The sequence below is a fragment of the Durio zibethinus genome, chromosome 24 (assembly GCF_047325235.1).
Source record: "Durio zibethinus cultivar Kanyao isolate XHJ-2024 chromosome 24, ASM4732523v1, whole genome shotgun sequence".
Classification (NCBI taxonomy): Eukaryota; Viridiplantae; Streptophyta; class Magnoliopsida; order Malvales; family Malvaceae; genus Durio; species Durio zibethinus.
The window spans coordinates 16,095,075-16,111,691 of record NC_143185.1 but is presented as its reverse complement, the minus strand read 5'-3'; the positions used below and the strand labels follow the sequence as shown (position 1 = coordinate 16,111,691).

General features: G+C 33.0%; 2 protein-coding genes across 3 annotated transcripts; one reads left to right on the top strand and one right to left on the bottom strand.

The window, feature by feature from the left end:
* The first annotated feature begins 3,473 nt into the window (after positions 1-3,473).
* Positions 3,474-6,762, top strand: LOC111316942 (UBP1-associated proteins 1A-like). 2 transcript variants are annotated; one of them, XM_089753644.1, is made up of 3 exons: positions 3,474-4,620; positions 5,296-5,352; positions 6,534-6,762. In XM_089753644.1, exons 1-3 carry the CDS (start codon positions 3,638-3,640, stop codon positions 6,559-6,561), a joined length of 1,068 nt encoding a protein of 355 aa, XP_089609770.1. In that variant the 5' UTR covers positions 3,474-3,637; the 3' UTR covers positions 6,562-6,762. The 2 variants fall into 2 exon arrangements, with proteins under 2 accessions (XP_089609770.1, XP_022774923.1); XM_022919188.2 differs by lacking the exons at positions 5,296-5,352; positions 6,534-6,762 and adding an exon at positions 5,953-6,245 and having other exon boundaries at positions 3,476-4,620.
* An 898-nt stretch (positions 6,763-7,660) lies between these two features.
* LOC149511989 (uncharacterized) lies at positions 7,661-11,174 on the bottom strand. The gene is made up of 3 exons (XM_089753645.1): positions 10,935-11,174; positions 10,395-10,563; positions 7,661-8,364 (listed from the first exon to the last, which is right to left on the bottom strand). The coding sequence occupies exons 2-3, from the start codon at positions 10,512-10,514 to the stop codon at positions 7,909-7,911; spliced, it is 576 nt and encodes a 191-aa protein (XP_089609771.1). The 5' UTR covers positions 10,515-10,563; positions 10,935-11,174; the 3' UTR covers positions 7,661-7,908.
* Positions 11,175-16,617: the final 5,443 nt, after the last annotated feature.

The window sequence follows — 16,617 nt, the reverse complement described above, 5'->3', positions numbered from 1 at the left end:
ACGGTGGGGCAACACAAGTTTTAGCCTTTTTGCTAGTGTTTTGGCTATGATTTTGTAGAGCACGTTACAAAAGCTAATCAGTCTGAATTTGGTTACCTGTCTTGGCTGTTTTGTCTTCGGTATAAGGATGATATTGGTATGGTTTATTCCCCTAAGGTCTTCCTTCACATTTAAAACATTTAAGCAAAACTTAGTTACACCGTTACCAACACTATACCAAAATTTTTGAAAGAAAAGTGTGGGCGGTGGGATGCATTTGTTTCAATGCGATAAGAACCTCCTCGGCCTTGAACTCAGATAGGGGAAATTCATTCATGTCGGTTGTGACTCGGTTCTCTATTGTCTCAGGAATTTCATCATATGGGTTATACCCTGAGGAATGAAATCTTTGGCGGTAGTAGCTAGTGATTATGTTTTGGATCTCTGCCTATGTTTCACACCATTTTTCCTTCTCATTCTCGATCCCCTTCAGCTAATTCATTCTTCTTCTTTGAGACGCCTTTGCATGAAAGAACGCAGTGTTGCAGTCCCTTTCTTTAAACCATTAGACTCTAGATCTCTGTGCCCAGAAAGCTTCTTCCATTTTCAATGCTTTATTTAGTTCAACTTTGATCTACCGTAATTTTCCCAAATTGACCGTGTCAACCTTCTCATCTTGTGTGGCTTGGAGTTCCCTTGTCAGTCTTTGTATTTCCTCATGCATGCCCGAAAACTTCCTCTTGTGCCATTTTGTTAGTTGCCCACCCATACTCTTTATTTTCTTGAAAATTCTTCCACTATGTGAATGACAGTTTTCGTCCCATGCCTCCTTCATTTCTTTCTCGGACTGCTTCTTTAACCACATCACTTCAAACCAAAATTTTCTTGGTTTCCTGTGCATTGACCTTGTTTGTTGCCTTCCCTCCATATCTACCATAATAAGACTATGGTCTGGCACCGAAGTTGTGAGATGTTGCATTAAGTACCTGGGAAACTGCTCTCACCACCTTTGGTTAGCCACTCCTCTATCAAGTCATTCTCTAACATTATTTTCAGGTTGGTTCCCTCTCTCCTATGTGTACCAAGTTCCACTAAAACCCAAATCATCTAAGCCTACTTCCCCTAACACCTCCCTGAAATCCTCTATCTATTTCTCATCTCTAAGTCGTTGACCAGTCTTTTCATGGGACCACATTATCTTGTTGAAGTCACCAATACACAACCATGCCATATTGGATTGTGATGCCAAGTCTTGGATTAAGCTCTAGGTGTGTTGCCTTAGCCTTGTATCGGGTTCGCCATATCCCCCCGTAATTCTCCAATTACCTTCCTCATTTGTTTCCTCCATTATCACATCTATGTGGTTCTTTAGATGCTTCTAAGATGAATTTTCGTCATTATGTTCCACATCATAGCAAGACCCCCACTCAGCCCCGATGACCTAACACCAATACATGCATTGAATCCACATTTTCTTTTTATTCTTTCTAACTTTCTTTCATGTAGTTTTGTTTCACTAAGGAAAACTACTTGGGGTTTCTCTTTCTTCAACAACTGTTGAAGTTCTCGAACTGCGCGGGGGTTCCCAAGCCCCCAGCAATTCCACGCCAAGCACTTCATTGTTCTCGACGAGAATGGGCTGTTAGATTCACTTTGATTGCTGTATTTTCATCAACTCTCCCTTTCTTATGTTGATTTATGCCCTCACAGTTTGTTTCTTTATCCCCTGTATCCATTAATTCATTTATCCCTCATTTCCCCAAGCTTGTCTGAATAATGTTCTCTCCTCGCAACTTTTCTTGCTTTTCTCTTCCCTGTTGATCTAGCACAGTGACTCATTTTCAGCTCTCCCCGTCTTTCTATTATCGAGTTTAGCTTGCTACTGTACCCGAATTGGCTTTCGATTGGAGTGAAGGTCCCCAACATGTTGGTCACGTGTGCTTTTAAAAACGCAATTTCTGCATGGCTTGCAGCGTCCCCATGCATGTCCTTTGATGGTCGTAGGTCCCACTCCTTGTAACCTATTTCCTCTTCTGTCATACCCCCTTTTGTTTTTGGGCCATGCCTATTATCACAATCACCATCTTTCGGAGATAATTTTAAATTTGTACCAGTCGCCACGTAATCCATCCCTTAGATTTCGGATTGATTAGAGTTTGCGTTGATTTCATTGTCCTAATTTTTTGCCAACTGTAACGCCTCCTTTTGATTATCCTTCACAGTCGCATCTTGGGGAGATTGTGATCTGCTATGCGCACCCCTGCTCCCCTAGAATACCACCATTGTCATTTCCCAGATTCCTCGAAAACATGTTTCCAGTACCTGTCCAATCTCTCTCCCATCCTATACGTGTGGCAGTAGTGAAAGATCCATATCCTTGTTTGACGGAGGACGCATTCAGCCAACTCCCATAAGGGGAGTCAGAAGTTGTGTCTTTTTCCCTATCTTCTTATAATCCACACTCCATGCTTGTATGGCCGATAACTCCGCATCAATAACAGAAGGGGGGGTAAGCGCTTGTATTTAACTACTCCTATTATCTCCTTCCCTCCCCCTTGATTGCCTAGTACCACAAATCTTCTCAAAGGCTTTCTGATGTCTAGCTCCACTGGGATCCTCATGTATTTTCCCCACTCCGAATAATTCCTGTTGGAGTTAAATGCTTTGTATTTTCCCATTTTTCTCCCTATTATCTCCCCAACACTGCTATTCATCCATTTTAATAGGAGATCATATACCATTACCCAAAAATGGGCTTTCGTAAAGTCGTATTCTGAAGGTCTGAACTCCCATCGTACTCAGCGAAAATCAATAACTTTCTCTCAAAGGACCAAGGTGATCCATCCATAACCCGCATTTTGTCCTTCCTCGTACCAAACTTAAAGATAAATAGATTGGCGTCCGGTGCACTAACCTGCATCTCGTTGGCTATTCTCCAAATGAGCCTGAACGTGCTGATCATAGCGTCTTTGTTAAAAGGGCGGTCTGTCAGTAAATTTCCCACTCGCCATTTCTCCCTTTCATCCGCATCCACCCTATCACAGTCAGTCGCTAGCTCGACTCAGTCATTCTCATCCTTCATGAGCTTCAGGCTATTCTAGACCCCTTCCAATCCTTCTGCCATCGTACTCCTATTGATATGTATGACGTGTACAAGCCACACTAGCTACATATGGCAAATAATCCACTCTCAGGTTTTGTTGTGATGACACTCGCAAAACTCTAATCCATAGCCAAAAGACTAGAATTCCTCCTATAGAGTCAAAAACTTAAAAGAGACTCAATTCTACTAAGCTTAACTTAAATGGCATGAGGTCTACTGCTTTTAGTCATATTTATATTTATATTATATCATTATATTATATTTTAAATTATAAAATAAAGACTTTAATATTTTATTTTTATGGGAAATAATTTGTTTTTTTTATTTGTTATTACCATTTTCATATGATGTTTTTTTAGTTTAAAAATATCGCTATTCACATTTCACATATTTTCAAAGTCAAAAAAATTTAGGACCTATTTAGAAGCACAGATTTTTAGGCGGCTGCTTCTGTAATTTTGCCCACTCCGAAAACACTCGCCTTTTGTGTATCTGAACGACACAGTTTGCTTCTTCCCCCTTGCAGTCTCCATCTTTCCTTCGATCTAAAAGACGATGGTGAAAATCCAGAAACCCGAAAAGCAAAATCTCAGCAATAAAAAATTTAAAAAACCCTTAAGGAAAATCCAAACCGAATCCAATCATTCTGAAAAACCCGGAAATCCCCCAGTCCCTGAATCCGAACCCGGACCACCCGACTCGGACTTTCATGCGCAAACCCTTCCCGAGCTCTTGGAACCCTACACCAGAGACCAGCTCATTGATCTCATCTCCGAGGCTGCGCTCGAAAACTCCTCGTTCCTCTCCTTTGTCTGCAGCCATGTCAATCGGGACGCCTCCCATAGGAAATTGTTCGTCCATGGCCTCGCGTGGGAGACCACGCGCGAATCCCTTGCGTCGGCCTTTGAACCTTTCGGTGAGATCGAGGATTGGAACGTCATCGTCGATAAGGCCACCGGCAAATGCAAAGGTTATGGATTCGTTCTCTTCAAGAAACGAAAATCAGCTAGTAAGGCGTTGAAAGAACCGAAAAAGAAAATCCTCAATCGGATGACGTCATGTCAGCTGGCTTCCGTGGGCCCCAACTCGATTGCGAAGGATGCGGATCAATCGCACCAGAAAAAACCGGCTGATGTAAAGAATATAAACGCGGCGGAGCCGGCTGTACTTTTTCCGCCACAGCCGCAACAGCAGTCGCAGGTGTTGGCGGCGTTGGCAGCGACGCAAAATTTCCCATTGTTGGGCCATAGCAAACCGATTTATGGGAGCTTATTAGGGAGGCAAATTGGTCCGGTGGCGACGCTGGGGACTACCAGCAAGACGCCGGTTGCGGCTGTGCCAACGGTGCCGACGAGCCATGTGGATGTGGTGGGAGGAGGGTTTGGGAGGGCAAATTCGTCATTGCACGGTCAGGACGTGGCAGGTCAAGGGCTACATCGTTTATATGCAAATATGCAAATTGGGCAGCAGCCAGGGGCAGGGAGAGGTCGGGGGACTTATAGGACTGGGGCCTTTTCTGGGTACCCAACATTCATTTGGTATGGTTTTAATTTGTTGTCCATTGGAAATTTTATCTTTTTTGTTTGTTTAATATTTATACTTGGTAGTCCTATTACGTTTGTTGATTGGAGTACATTCTTTTTGGGTAAATTGGTTATTTCCAATTTTGAATTATTGGATGTTTGGTCTAATTGTTTATTCAAATTAGATGTTCTTTTGGCAATTTATGAGCACTAGGATGGATTTTAAGGAAGTAGATATTGAGGGATAGTCCACAGCTTGCCTCTCTGTTTATTGAATTGGTTGCTATTTATAGGTGGATAATAAGTTAACTTAAAATGTAATGATAATGATAATTGATAATCACCTATGTTACATGGACTGGAGATTCATTGTCAGATTCCTATATGCAACTGACTCTGGCATTCCTTATTTTTTGGAATATTTTTACATTAATTTTGAGGATCAAAGAGTCATACGCTAGTGTCCTAGAAGTGTTGAACACGGCTTCGGTAGAGTAGTGTAAAGTGAGAAGTCCATGTAACATATAGATAATCACCAACACCATAATCCCTTTCTGTGAGCGTTCACGAATTTTCACATATATATATATATATTTTTAATTTAATATACTCATTATGTATCATCCTTTCTATTTGCCCAACACTTCTTACTTTTCTTTTCTGAATTAGTTGTTGGCGTACGCATTGCAGCTCTTTCCACTATGACAAATTCCTCATCTCATTCCATCAACCTGCTCTACCAACTCTGTAATGTCTTGGTGTTTGTTTTAATCACAAATTTAGACCAAATTTACTTAACTTTCTTTTTTTTTTGGTGCATCAGTTTACTCTTTTTTTACATGGGCTGTTCCCTGCATTGCCATGATTGGTATTTCAGTTTACATACAAGGGTCTTTACTAGTAGTTTTCCAAGGTCATTTCCTGGTCTAGTCTGTTTAACATTTGGTTCCCTAATCATACTAGTTTTTTGCTTTAAGGCATCTCTCCTTTGTTTCATTTTGGGGCTTTGGCTCATTGTGCCATTGGAAGCCTTGTTTGCATTATATGGCTGTCTGTAACCTTCATTCATGATTACTCACTGAATGGTCAATCATCCAGTTAATGCTATTTTTGAATTTAACAGTTCTTTTTGTTTCCCTTTCGAATAATTTTGCTGTTGTTATTTCTTAATTTTGGTTGCAAAAATTTCTCCCTCAGTTTTTCCATCATCTTTTATGTCAAATTTTTTATTTGGAAGCTTTAATTTGTTTAAAGGGTTTAGTTTAAAGAAAATGCTTTTGCTTGAGAAGCATTCTATACATTAGTTTGTTTTATTGCAATTACATGGCTTGGACTCCATATTTGCAGATGATTTGGAGCTGAGTTTCAAGATGTTCATGCACTTTTGGGAAATGTTTCATGGCATTTGCTTTGGAAAACTTTGAAGTTTGACAATGTTTCCTATGGTTTAGATTTTAAAATTTTGCTGAGCTCAAATAGAATTTGGTGGACAAGGACCATTGCACTTCTTATCTTTCCTTTGTTTTCTTTATCTTTCCTTCTCTTCTTTTCTTCACCACTCTCTTTAGCATACAAGTTTGTAAGCAATGATAACTTTCAGATATCTTTTCTTAAATTTTAATTTCTTTATTTCTCTGGTATTTTGGTTTTCTTTCATTTCCTTTTATTATACCAAATTTTTTCTCCCATCATTTACTATTCACAGATCTGGGATAGTAGGATGATGAATGTGATTAATTTATTTACTTTGAATAATGATCTTCAATACATATAGTTCGATGATTAAATTTAGATTACACAAGTGGACATGCCTCCTCAAAAGTCAGTATTCTGGTCATAAAAAATTCTTCTTGTGTTTAATTTAAATATTTTTAAGGATTTCTTTTATTCTAAGTAGGTATTCTTTTTATTTGTTTTCTTTCCTGCAGTTATGAAGGATTCATTGGTGAATTATGATTGTAGTTTATAAACAGTATAGAACCCAATATTTAATATGACAAAAAGTCACTTTTAAGAAAGCCCCAAGTTCCTTTTTTCTTTTTTTGTACCTTGACTGGATTTAAGTTGCTACTTGTAGTTACATACTCAAAATATGTCTGTCTTGTTTGGGGCTCATTTGTATAGTTATTTATGTAGTTTCCCATTTGATCCCTTGCTTATGTCGTAATGTTTTTCTTATGCATTTTTTACCAAGTCAGCCTTGGTTTCAATATCAAACAAATTCCAATGGTCTGAATTTCTTCCCCTTGTCCTCTCTCTCTCTCTCTCTCTCATTTTTCTTCACTTATGCTTTTGTGTGTGATATTTATTTCATTTTACATTTTTTGGGAGGGGGGGATTGAGGTGAATGAACATTTTTATGGAGTAGATGAAGAAAGATAATCAGCAGTACCTTTAAAATTGGTTAGCTGCATTCTAGAAATTCCTACTTCCCCCTTCATATATATACATATATATATATATATGTATATATAAATGGTTCCTAACTAGGGATTGATGCAATTTGAGATCAATGTAAATATGTTTCCTTTTTTTTTTTTTTCACATAATTACATAAATGGTATAGCTGTTCAAAAATTATTCTAGTGGACTTTAAATAAATCCCAGGATGGAAGTTGGAGCCAGCTTTTAAACGTATAATTTTAGGCGTTTAATTTTTAGTTATACAACTTATGCAACCTGCTTCTATATAAATAATAAACCACGGTGTTGTTCATTGTTGACTACAGAGCCATTAAGTTCCTGTATTTTATGCAGAAATCCTGGATGCTTTCTAGCTATGCAAAAATTATTATGCTAGGACCAAAGAGATGATGTTCTGCTCTCTTTGATTTAATAGAAATCTCTTCCTCTGTGCTTAATGAACAGTTTAACTGAGATTAATCGTATTTATATAGTTAGCAAAAAGATGACCCCCTAACTCTGCACAAGCACCTGCTTAAGCCTTCCATTCTAGAAATATCAGCTAGTCAGGATCCTTGAGGACACAGGTTATCAATCTTTGTGGTTTTCCATGGATTTTGATTAATGCCATGCTTATTAGTTTGACCACATGTTAGCAAAACTATCATATCCATTGACTTTATGAGAAGTAGCGGAATCATACATTTTCTGAATTGAATCTTTGCCGCTGCTCAAACAGTTGTACAGTACCCTATTATGCCAAGGAAATGAAATACTATGATTTATGCGTGAAAACATTATCCTAAACGGCCTCCGCACTTGCTAAATAAGATCTTAATGTTAGAGGAACAAGTTACATAAAAAGAGTTTTTTAGGGGAGTCTACACTAAATCTCCTAGTTTACTTCTTCCTCTTTTTTGGAGGCTGGAGGGACTCCTCATCTTCGTCTTCCTCATCCTCATCTTCGTTTTCTACTCCTTCAACATCTTCCTCGTCTTCTTCTCCACCATCCTCTTCCTCATCTTCATCCTCTTCGTCGTCATCATCATCGTCTTCATCCTCTGGATCTTCACCATCCTCTTCATCATCGTCTTCTTCCCCATTCTGTTCTGCCCCACCTGCTCCACCTCCCAGTCCCTTCTTTGGGTTGTTCTTGTTGCCGTTGGGATTGTTGCTATCTTCCCCACCTTCGGAGGACAGCTCCTCTTCACCCTCTCCAAAGTCACCGTCCCCATCATCGTCATCTTCTCCATCATCTTCGTTGCCATCTTCCCCATCAGCATCCTCTGGCTTATGCTGGATTTGTGCATGGTCTCCAACTCTGGTTTTGTTAGTCAGCAGCAACCCAAAGGAGTTCTGAAACCAATGTCAAAAGGATGTATTGACAGCACAGGTTAAGCAGAAACTACATAAGCCATAACACTGAATTTTTTGTAGCAACAAAACAATTATATCAAGTGCAGATTTACTGATCGTTGCTATTTCAAAACTGAGACTGTATAATCAACAAACTAAAACCAGCTCTGATTCAAGGTATCAGACCTCCGCACCCTTTAGAGGCTAAGAAAAACAGTCATGCATGGGATTCGAATATAGGAAGCTTTATGAAAACTTGTGCAGCATGCAAAAAGAAAAGGGGGAATCAATCCTAGTAGGCATCTTGGAACAGAGACTATTCTTCACTCAAAGTGAGGTACAGCAACGATGGATTTTCTTTTTTTTTTTTTTATTTCTGTTTGGTGATGCTTAGACGCAAATGACATGACAAACCAAACTTGGGTGGTAGATGAATATGCTCCCACCGCACACTGAAAACGAAATATGATTTTTTTTTTTTTTTTTCTTTTCCTTGGGCAAAGAGGGATTCGACTCCTGCATTTTGTCGCTTTCCCAAGTCAAAATCCGATAGTTTTAAAAGTGAACAAGAATAAAATCTCCAGAGAACCGGGCTGTCTACGTGCTATATACCCTGATCCTGTAAGAATTTTTCCACCAAACCTTAGGTGGTAGTGGTACAGTACATCCTAAATAAATGTTTTTTTACTTGTCAAAATATCTTCAAAAATAAAGAGTGATTACTAAATCATTCCAAATAAATAATACAAAATTATGATTTCAAGTTTCAGATATCATCTATTTAAAAGAGTTCCGACATGGTACTGCACAGCTCTTTTATGTGTTCCACCTCGCTCATATTCGGTTGGCATTTTTTTTATTTCACGGGTAATTTTGGTTTTTAATTTTTAAAGTGATTTTAAGTACACTAATTTTATTTTTTTTTTTACATTTCACTTTTTTAAAAATTTTTTAAATAAATTTATTTAATTATTTTTCCTATCTCTTTTAAAATTTTTGAATATACATTTAATTTTTTAAATATGCATTTTGCAAAATTATAGTTTCAATTTCAGACAAAAAAAATCCGAATCCTAAAAACAATGGCAGCACACCCTTCAAGTGATAACTCAAGAAAATTCATCGTACTGCACCCAAATTGTGACGTGTCATCCAATGATTTTACAAGGATATTATTATCCAAGGAATATTCGATTCCCTAACAAGAAGTTTGACTTTTTGTGTTTAAAACAAGACACAACAAAAAGATTTAGTATAGATATATATAATACTAAATTCCACGTACGGGTCCGATACTCAAAAGACGGAACTCAAACTACCCCAATCAACTACGACGAAAATATTTTATTTATAATTTTTTTATTATAATACTATAATTAAAAATTATATAAAAATTTATAAAAAATACAAACTTCATATAAAGTTTTTATCAAAATAATATTAAATTATAATTCATTAATTATATTATAATAATTATACGTGATATTTTTTTAAACAATAAAATATTTTTCTTTTTCTCCCCCGCCAATCACGTAAGTTAGCAGAAAGACACCAATACGTACACGGCGCATGTTAGACACCCCAACTACCACAAAAAAAGGAACTCCACGCCCCAAAGAAGAAAGTAAAACAACCTTAAGTCCCAACAACAACGGCCCATCTTAGCAGGAATCTTGTGCCAAACAAATAAGAAAATGAAAATTGTTCTTTTGGTGGAATCAATACTCTAACAAGAAAACCATGAAACTGTTTTTTATAAATGAAAGTATGCGAATTTTGGCCAACGACAAAAAGAAATTCCTAAAAGAAGCCCTACACCGGCGTATTTTAGCACTGATCTAAAGCAAAACCGAGAAACCCGCAGAAAAAAAAGAGCACAAAATTAAAGAAAAAAACAGAGAGGAGAGAAAAGCAAGAGCTAAGCAATGAAAAGACGCAAAAAAGAGGGTTTTATGGCGCAAGATAGCATTAAGGCAAAAACTATAAAAAGACAAATAAAAAAATGGAAAGCTAAGTTTATTAAGTGTTACCAGAGCTAAAAGGTTGGTTTTGACCAGAGTCGACAAGAACATAGTAGCTAGAGTTTCACCGGCGCATGTTAGCGCGGCGTAACTAACCGTAACTGCCATTGAACCGTGGTCAGCCTCCATTTTCACGGCTAACGATAATTCTAAAAATTTGTTTTTTAAAAAAAGGAACCTGCATAGAAAAGAAACTCTACCGTTAGATCTATTTACTTTATTTGCAGAGATTAGTACTAAATATAGCTTATAGCCAAAAAAAAACAAAAAGAAAAACAAAATTTCAAAATTTATGAAAATAAACAAAAAGAAAATTAAATTAAAAAAATAACTCTTTTAGAAGAAAAAGACAATAAAGCACTTTCAATTACGAGCAAAACTCGCCGGCCGAAGAGGTTTTTTCGTAAAAAGAAGCTATTTTTAAGGTAAAATCAGTGAAACTAAAAATAATCGAAGTTTAAAAAGAGTCGAAGACGTTAGGAAATATGAAATTTGAAGAGAAAATGAGTGAAGAAGAAGAAGAAGGGAAATTAAAGGTAGGAAACATACCGGTAAAAGGAGATCAGAGAGGAGAGATAGTAGATCTGAGGATTTGAGGGACTAAAAGCAAAGGAAACGAGCAAAAGTAGAAGTGTTCATTGTGGACCGTCCGATCCTGATCAAGGAGAACTGAGAGGGAGAAAAGATATAGGTAGAATAATCACTCTGAAGCAAGGGGAGGAGAAGAGAGCAAGAGAGAGAGAGAGTACTGGGGAGACTGCCCGTAATTTTCCCAGTCAGGAATCGGGCAGAACGGGCAGCGTCTCATCATGTTAAAAAAAGGATCGATGAGTCCGGCCTGCCCGGAAGTGCAAGTAAGGACAGGTGTTATTAGAGGTAAGCTAATACCCTTCGATTAAGTTTAATTGTTTTTTTTTTTTTTTTCTGTTGTTTAGTTCAAGTTTAATGTTTGTAACGGTTCGATGAAATTTAAAATTTTTTATATTATTTAAAATTATAAATTTATTAATTAAATATAATTATATAAAAATTATTTATATATCATCATTTAAAATAACATTAAAAATAATATCACATTGATTAAAAAATTCTCTCACGTGTCCTTTGCTTTTGTTGCTCTCAGGGAAGTTAAATTCAAAAGTTAAAAAAGGTTAAAAAAAGATTTAGCAAAATTTTTTTTGTTTTACCATTGGCTTATTTTTGTTTATGGTTTTTCCAAAAGAATCATTTGTACACTCAATTTTTGAAAAGAAACGTTACCCATGAAGATTAAATACTTTGATCAAATTTAACACTCAATTGTTATGAGCAGATAACAAGATATATCTCTTTTCCATTTTATAGAATTTAGTTTTTTATCTTAAAATTTCAATTCAAAACTTCTATATTCTAAACCAATTTATTCATTTAAATTTCATACATTCATAAAGTTGGATTATCATGTCATGAATTGTTAGTAAAAGGGATGAGGCATTTAAATAAGATAGTTCATACAATATTTTTTTAAAAATAATATTTAATAATTTTAATTTTTTAAATTCAAATTTTAATATTTATAATATATATAAATTAAAGAATAATGAGATGATCTTTTGTCTACTTTAGGAAGTTAGTGGGGATATTATTTTAAATGTAAATATTTTATCAACTTTTGATAGATTAATTTATTCCAGTGCGCATATGAATTATCATATATATGCTTAAATGATAAGGAATTTAAGAACAAGATTTCTTCAGCATTTGAGTGGCACCAAAAATTCTATTTAAATAAAGTATATATATTCTCTTCAGTTGGTGGGAAAAGACTTACAATTAACCAAGTCAAAGGCCAAGATTTTGGCCCATGGAATTGGGCCCATTGTAGTAAGATATTAAAATTGATCAAAATTGAGAAGCCAATCAAAAGAGTACAGCTAGTCGTAGTTAATAAACTGAAAAATGATTTCGTAGCCGTTTGAATCTCACCTTATATTTGGCGATATGATTAAATTTATCACACTTTCAATTAAATTTAAATATTAATTTCAATAAGATTAAATCAACATAAATTTTTTATTAAAATTTTTCAATTATAATTACAATAATTTTTTTTAATCATAATTAAAGTAAATTTTATTATTATTTTTAATCTCACTACTTATTCAAATAGAACTTTCATTTACTAATTGGAATTTAAAATTTTTAGTAACTGGTTAGCAGTTGTCACATATACCATTAAGATATATTAAAATTTTAATAAATTTATAAAAAAAAATGAAAGATGTGACAATATTCTAATAATATTTGAATTTAAAAAATTTATCAATAATGTATAAAAGAATTATTTTTTATTGAATTTTAATTTGGTTCAATTATATTTTTATCATATATTATCTAAAAGTTGACCAAAAAAAGGAGATATTGTTAAAATGTTGTATTTAAACTATTAAGAGTCGAAAATTCAATGTTACATGTAAAACCAAATAAAAAAGTAAAAAAAAAGCTTACTTGGAAAAAAAAAACAGTCTCTTTCTCACCAACTAAGTTAGCTAATTAATAAAAGAAAACGAACAAGTAGTGCATATAAAATATTTGAAGCATGTGGGGGTAAGAATTAGATGATTATTTTGAACTCAAGTATTTGATAGGTTTGGAGAGTAGGTTTTGATATTAACTTTATGGACCAACTACTTAGTATTAAAATTGAAGATGAATGATTTTATTCAATAGTCGGAAAAAACAAAATGCTTAGGCTCATGCAATTGGTCCTTTTTATTATTTAATAAAAGGGATAAAGTCTCTGTCCAAAGGTTATGGTTTTTGCCTTTGATTAATACCTCACCCGATCTAACCTACCATTGATTTGCTTTAAATCAATTCATTGTAGTCTAGTTGAAAATAATTTCTTTGTCAATCAAAATTTGATTATTGTAAAAAATATTTCGAAAATAAAATATATCATATAATGAATAAGTCATTAAAAAAAAAAACTCAATTCATAGCATTTTTTCCTTTTCATATATTTAATTAAATGAAATTCAAAGTTTTTTTTTTTTTCCTTTTAAAATACAGCATTCAAAGTTTTAAACCAACTATTTTTATCTCTCCTCGCCGATGAGATTTGCTCATATCCAAATTGAACAAACTTAGATATTATTGTTTAATTAATTTATGGCACCGAGTAGCATTTTTGTAGGGTCAAAATTTTAATATTTATACAAGTACAAGACAAACGATTTAAGGCCAGCCCAAACCCACCTAGCCCAAATCATGTCTTACCAACTAAGCCTATGTGTAGGAAAATAATTCCCTTTTTTTTTTCTTTTTATCCCACAGTCAGAAATAATATTTTTCTATCTCACAAATCCGAGATTCCAACTCACAATTTTAAAATAAATGTTTAATGAATTTCTTTGGCTCTTTACCAAAAAATTAAGTAATTTTTGTCAATTTCACCAACGAAATTATAATGTGACGCATCCAAATGCTACCGATATTTGTTAGGATCAAATAGCATTTCTCTAACAAAAAATGTTTCATTGGCGTTCATTATGACAATTTTTAAAATAACACAACTAATCTCTGATGGATTTGGATGTCACTGGAGTCATGTTTCAGCGCGATTATCATAATTTTTTATATAATTATTCTGTAACAAAGGCATTTGAGTTACAAATTTTGATGCGATTGTTAAAAAAAATCTCACATTGGAACCCCGTTTTCAGATTGGAGGGAGAATGGTTCATTGGGATTTTTTATTCCCACCGCAATCTATGTTTCCTTTGAAACCCTTGCTTCAATTTTTGTTTTTAATTTGTTGAAACTACATGCTAGCTTAAATGCTACCTACCTTTTATTTTTTTATTTTTTAAAACTTTAATTTGAATAAAAATAATTATAATTTTAATATAAAAATTTATTATTTTCTAGATTATTATCATTTGCGTAAATATATTGTTATCAATTTTTTTAATAAAAAATCACTAAATATGTTATTATCATTTTTGTTTATTTAGAATATTTATTAGTAAAATTATTATTTGATAAAAATAATTTTAATAAATTTTAATTATTTATCAATTTCATAAATCTTAAATAATTTAATTATTTATTAATATAATTTTTACTCTTATGTCTTTATTGGTTATTTTCTCTTTTCATTATAGTTGATCTTATCATATCGTTGTATTTACATCTAAATATATATCTCATCATTAATTTTAATTTTACCGTTATAGTATTTAATCTCACCGTCATCATTGGTTTTAATCTTACAAGAACTAATCTTATCATCCATCTAAATGGACTATTAATGTTACAAAATTCCCATCCAAACATTCACAATTGAAGTGTTTTGTTTGATTTTAAGTAGTATTTGGTATTATTTTCAAGGTCATTATGATAATATAATTACTAAAATAGTGTTTAATATGAGATAATTCATTTAAAAATCATGGTGAATTACCCTATTTGGTAATAATTTTAAAATCTTACATGAAAGTAACAAGATCATTGTCTTGAGAAGCAATCTGATTCTTAACCTAAATGATGGAAAAGTTTTATCACTATGAGAAAATATTTTTTAATATTATTTTTTTATTAATTTAACCTCACAAAAAATATAGTAAAAATTGCCCAAGCTACTAAAAATTTTAAAAAATAGTTTTTTAATTTAAAAAAGGTTTTGTGTTATAAATTTATATTAACTAGAAAAAAATAATGAATTTAATTATTGTTATCAAATTGATTTATACTTGGTAGTTTTATATAAAATAACATTTAATTATTTTATGAATTGTTGATTCAATAAGTATAAAATATTTTAAATTTTTCATAAGGTTATTTTGGATATTTTGTACTATATGGTTTATTTTTCGTAGAATATCAAATACAGTGATTTAAAAATATTAGTGATTTATAATATTGTACCAAATATAGTAATCTAAAATCACTAATGATCAAATCATGTTGGTAATTTTATCACCATGGTACATGATTTGATCACTATGGTAATTAGATCATTGTAATAATCTTAAAAATGATACCAAACGTTATTTAAGGTAATCTTATTATTAAAATGATCTTATCGTAATTTAAAATCACTTTATTTAATTAATAACCATTAATTCTTATAAATTAAATATTACTATTTTTGGTATTATTAAAAAGTATGAAAATAACAATATATATTATAATAATTATACAAGTTAATGATTTTAATGTTGTTTAAAAATAACAATTTGTAAAATATAATAATATTTTTATTTTATAATAAAGTATGATCAAATTCTTAAATTAATAAATATTTATTTAATAGATAAATCAATTTTTTAAAAATAAAATTTTAATTCACATATTAAATTAATATTATTAATTATTATTAATTATGTATATATATATTTTATGATAAAAATTTCACACCCTTTTAGATTTGAATTAAATCACTCTTTTAAGATAATAATTTAATAACTTTTGATAATATAAAATTATTATTATAAAAAATCATCAAATATTTACTAAATATAATGATTTAATTCTTATAATTTTTGAAATGATCATTCCATATTAAATATTAACATTTCTTTTTTTAAACTAACTCTTAACAAATTAGGTGAAGTGGCATAATCAAACTAACAGACTCCCTTGCTGAGCTGGTACTAATCAGTTCCCGTATCATCCACCAATTGCGTCGTTGGATCCACTCTTGATCATGTTACGCATTGCAAAAAAACCGCTGACTATAATCGTTACTCAGAATCAACAACCATTGTAATATATATTTTTTATATTGAATGCCGTACGTACTTAAACATAATGAAAAAAAATACTAACTTCAAAATATTAATTTTTTAAAATAATTATATAAATTATTGGAATTAAATTTTGAATATTATTTTTTTCCATACAAATTCAGTTAAAGTATCTCCGTAGACTGTCGAACCGGCTTTAAATCAACAGGTAAGCTTGGAAATTCAACCCTAGCAGCCAGATCAACATCATCGGTTTGTTTGCATTTTAAACAGGGCCTAGCTAGAGCTATATTTCTTGCCCTCGTTCGAAGGGATAGGAACCTAGGTCGGCCCATAACTAAAATACGGATGCAATAATTGTTTCTTTGATCTTCTACTAGAACTCGATCATAAAGTCGCTAGAACTGGATTCTACCGACTTATTTTCATTTCCCCCGTCAAAATCATTGTCCCTTGTGATGTCTGAATTTTGCATCGTCTTTCCGACCTCAGCTTTTCCACCT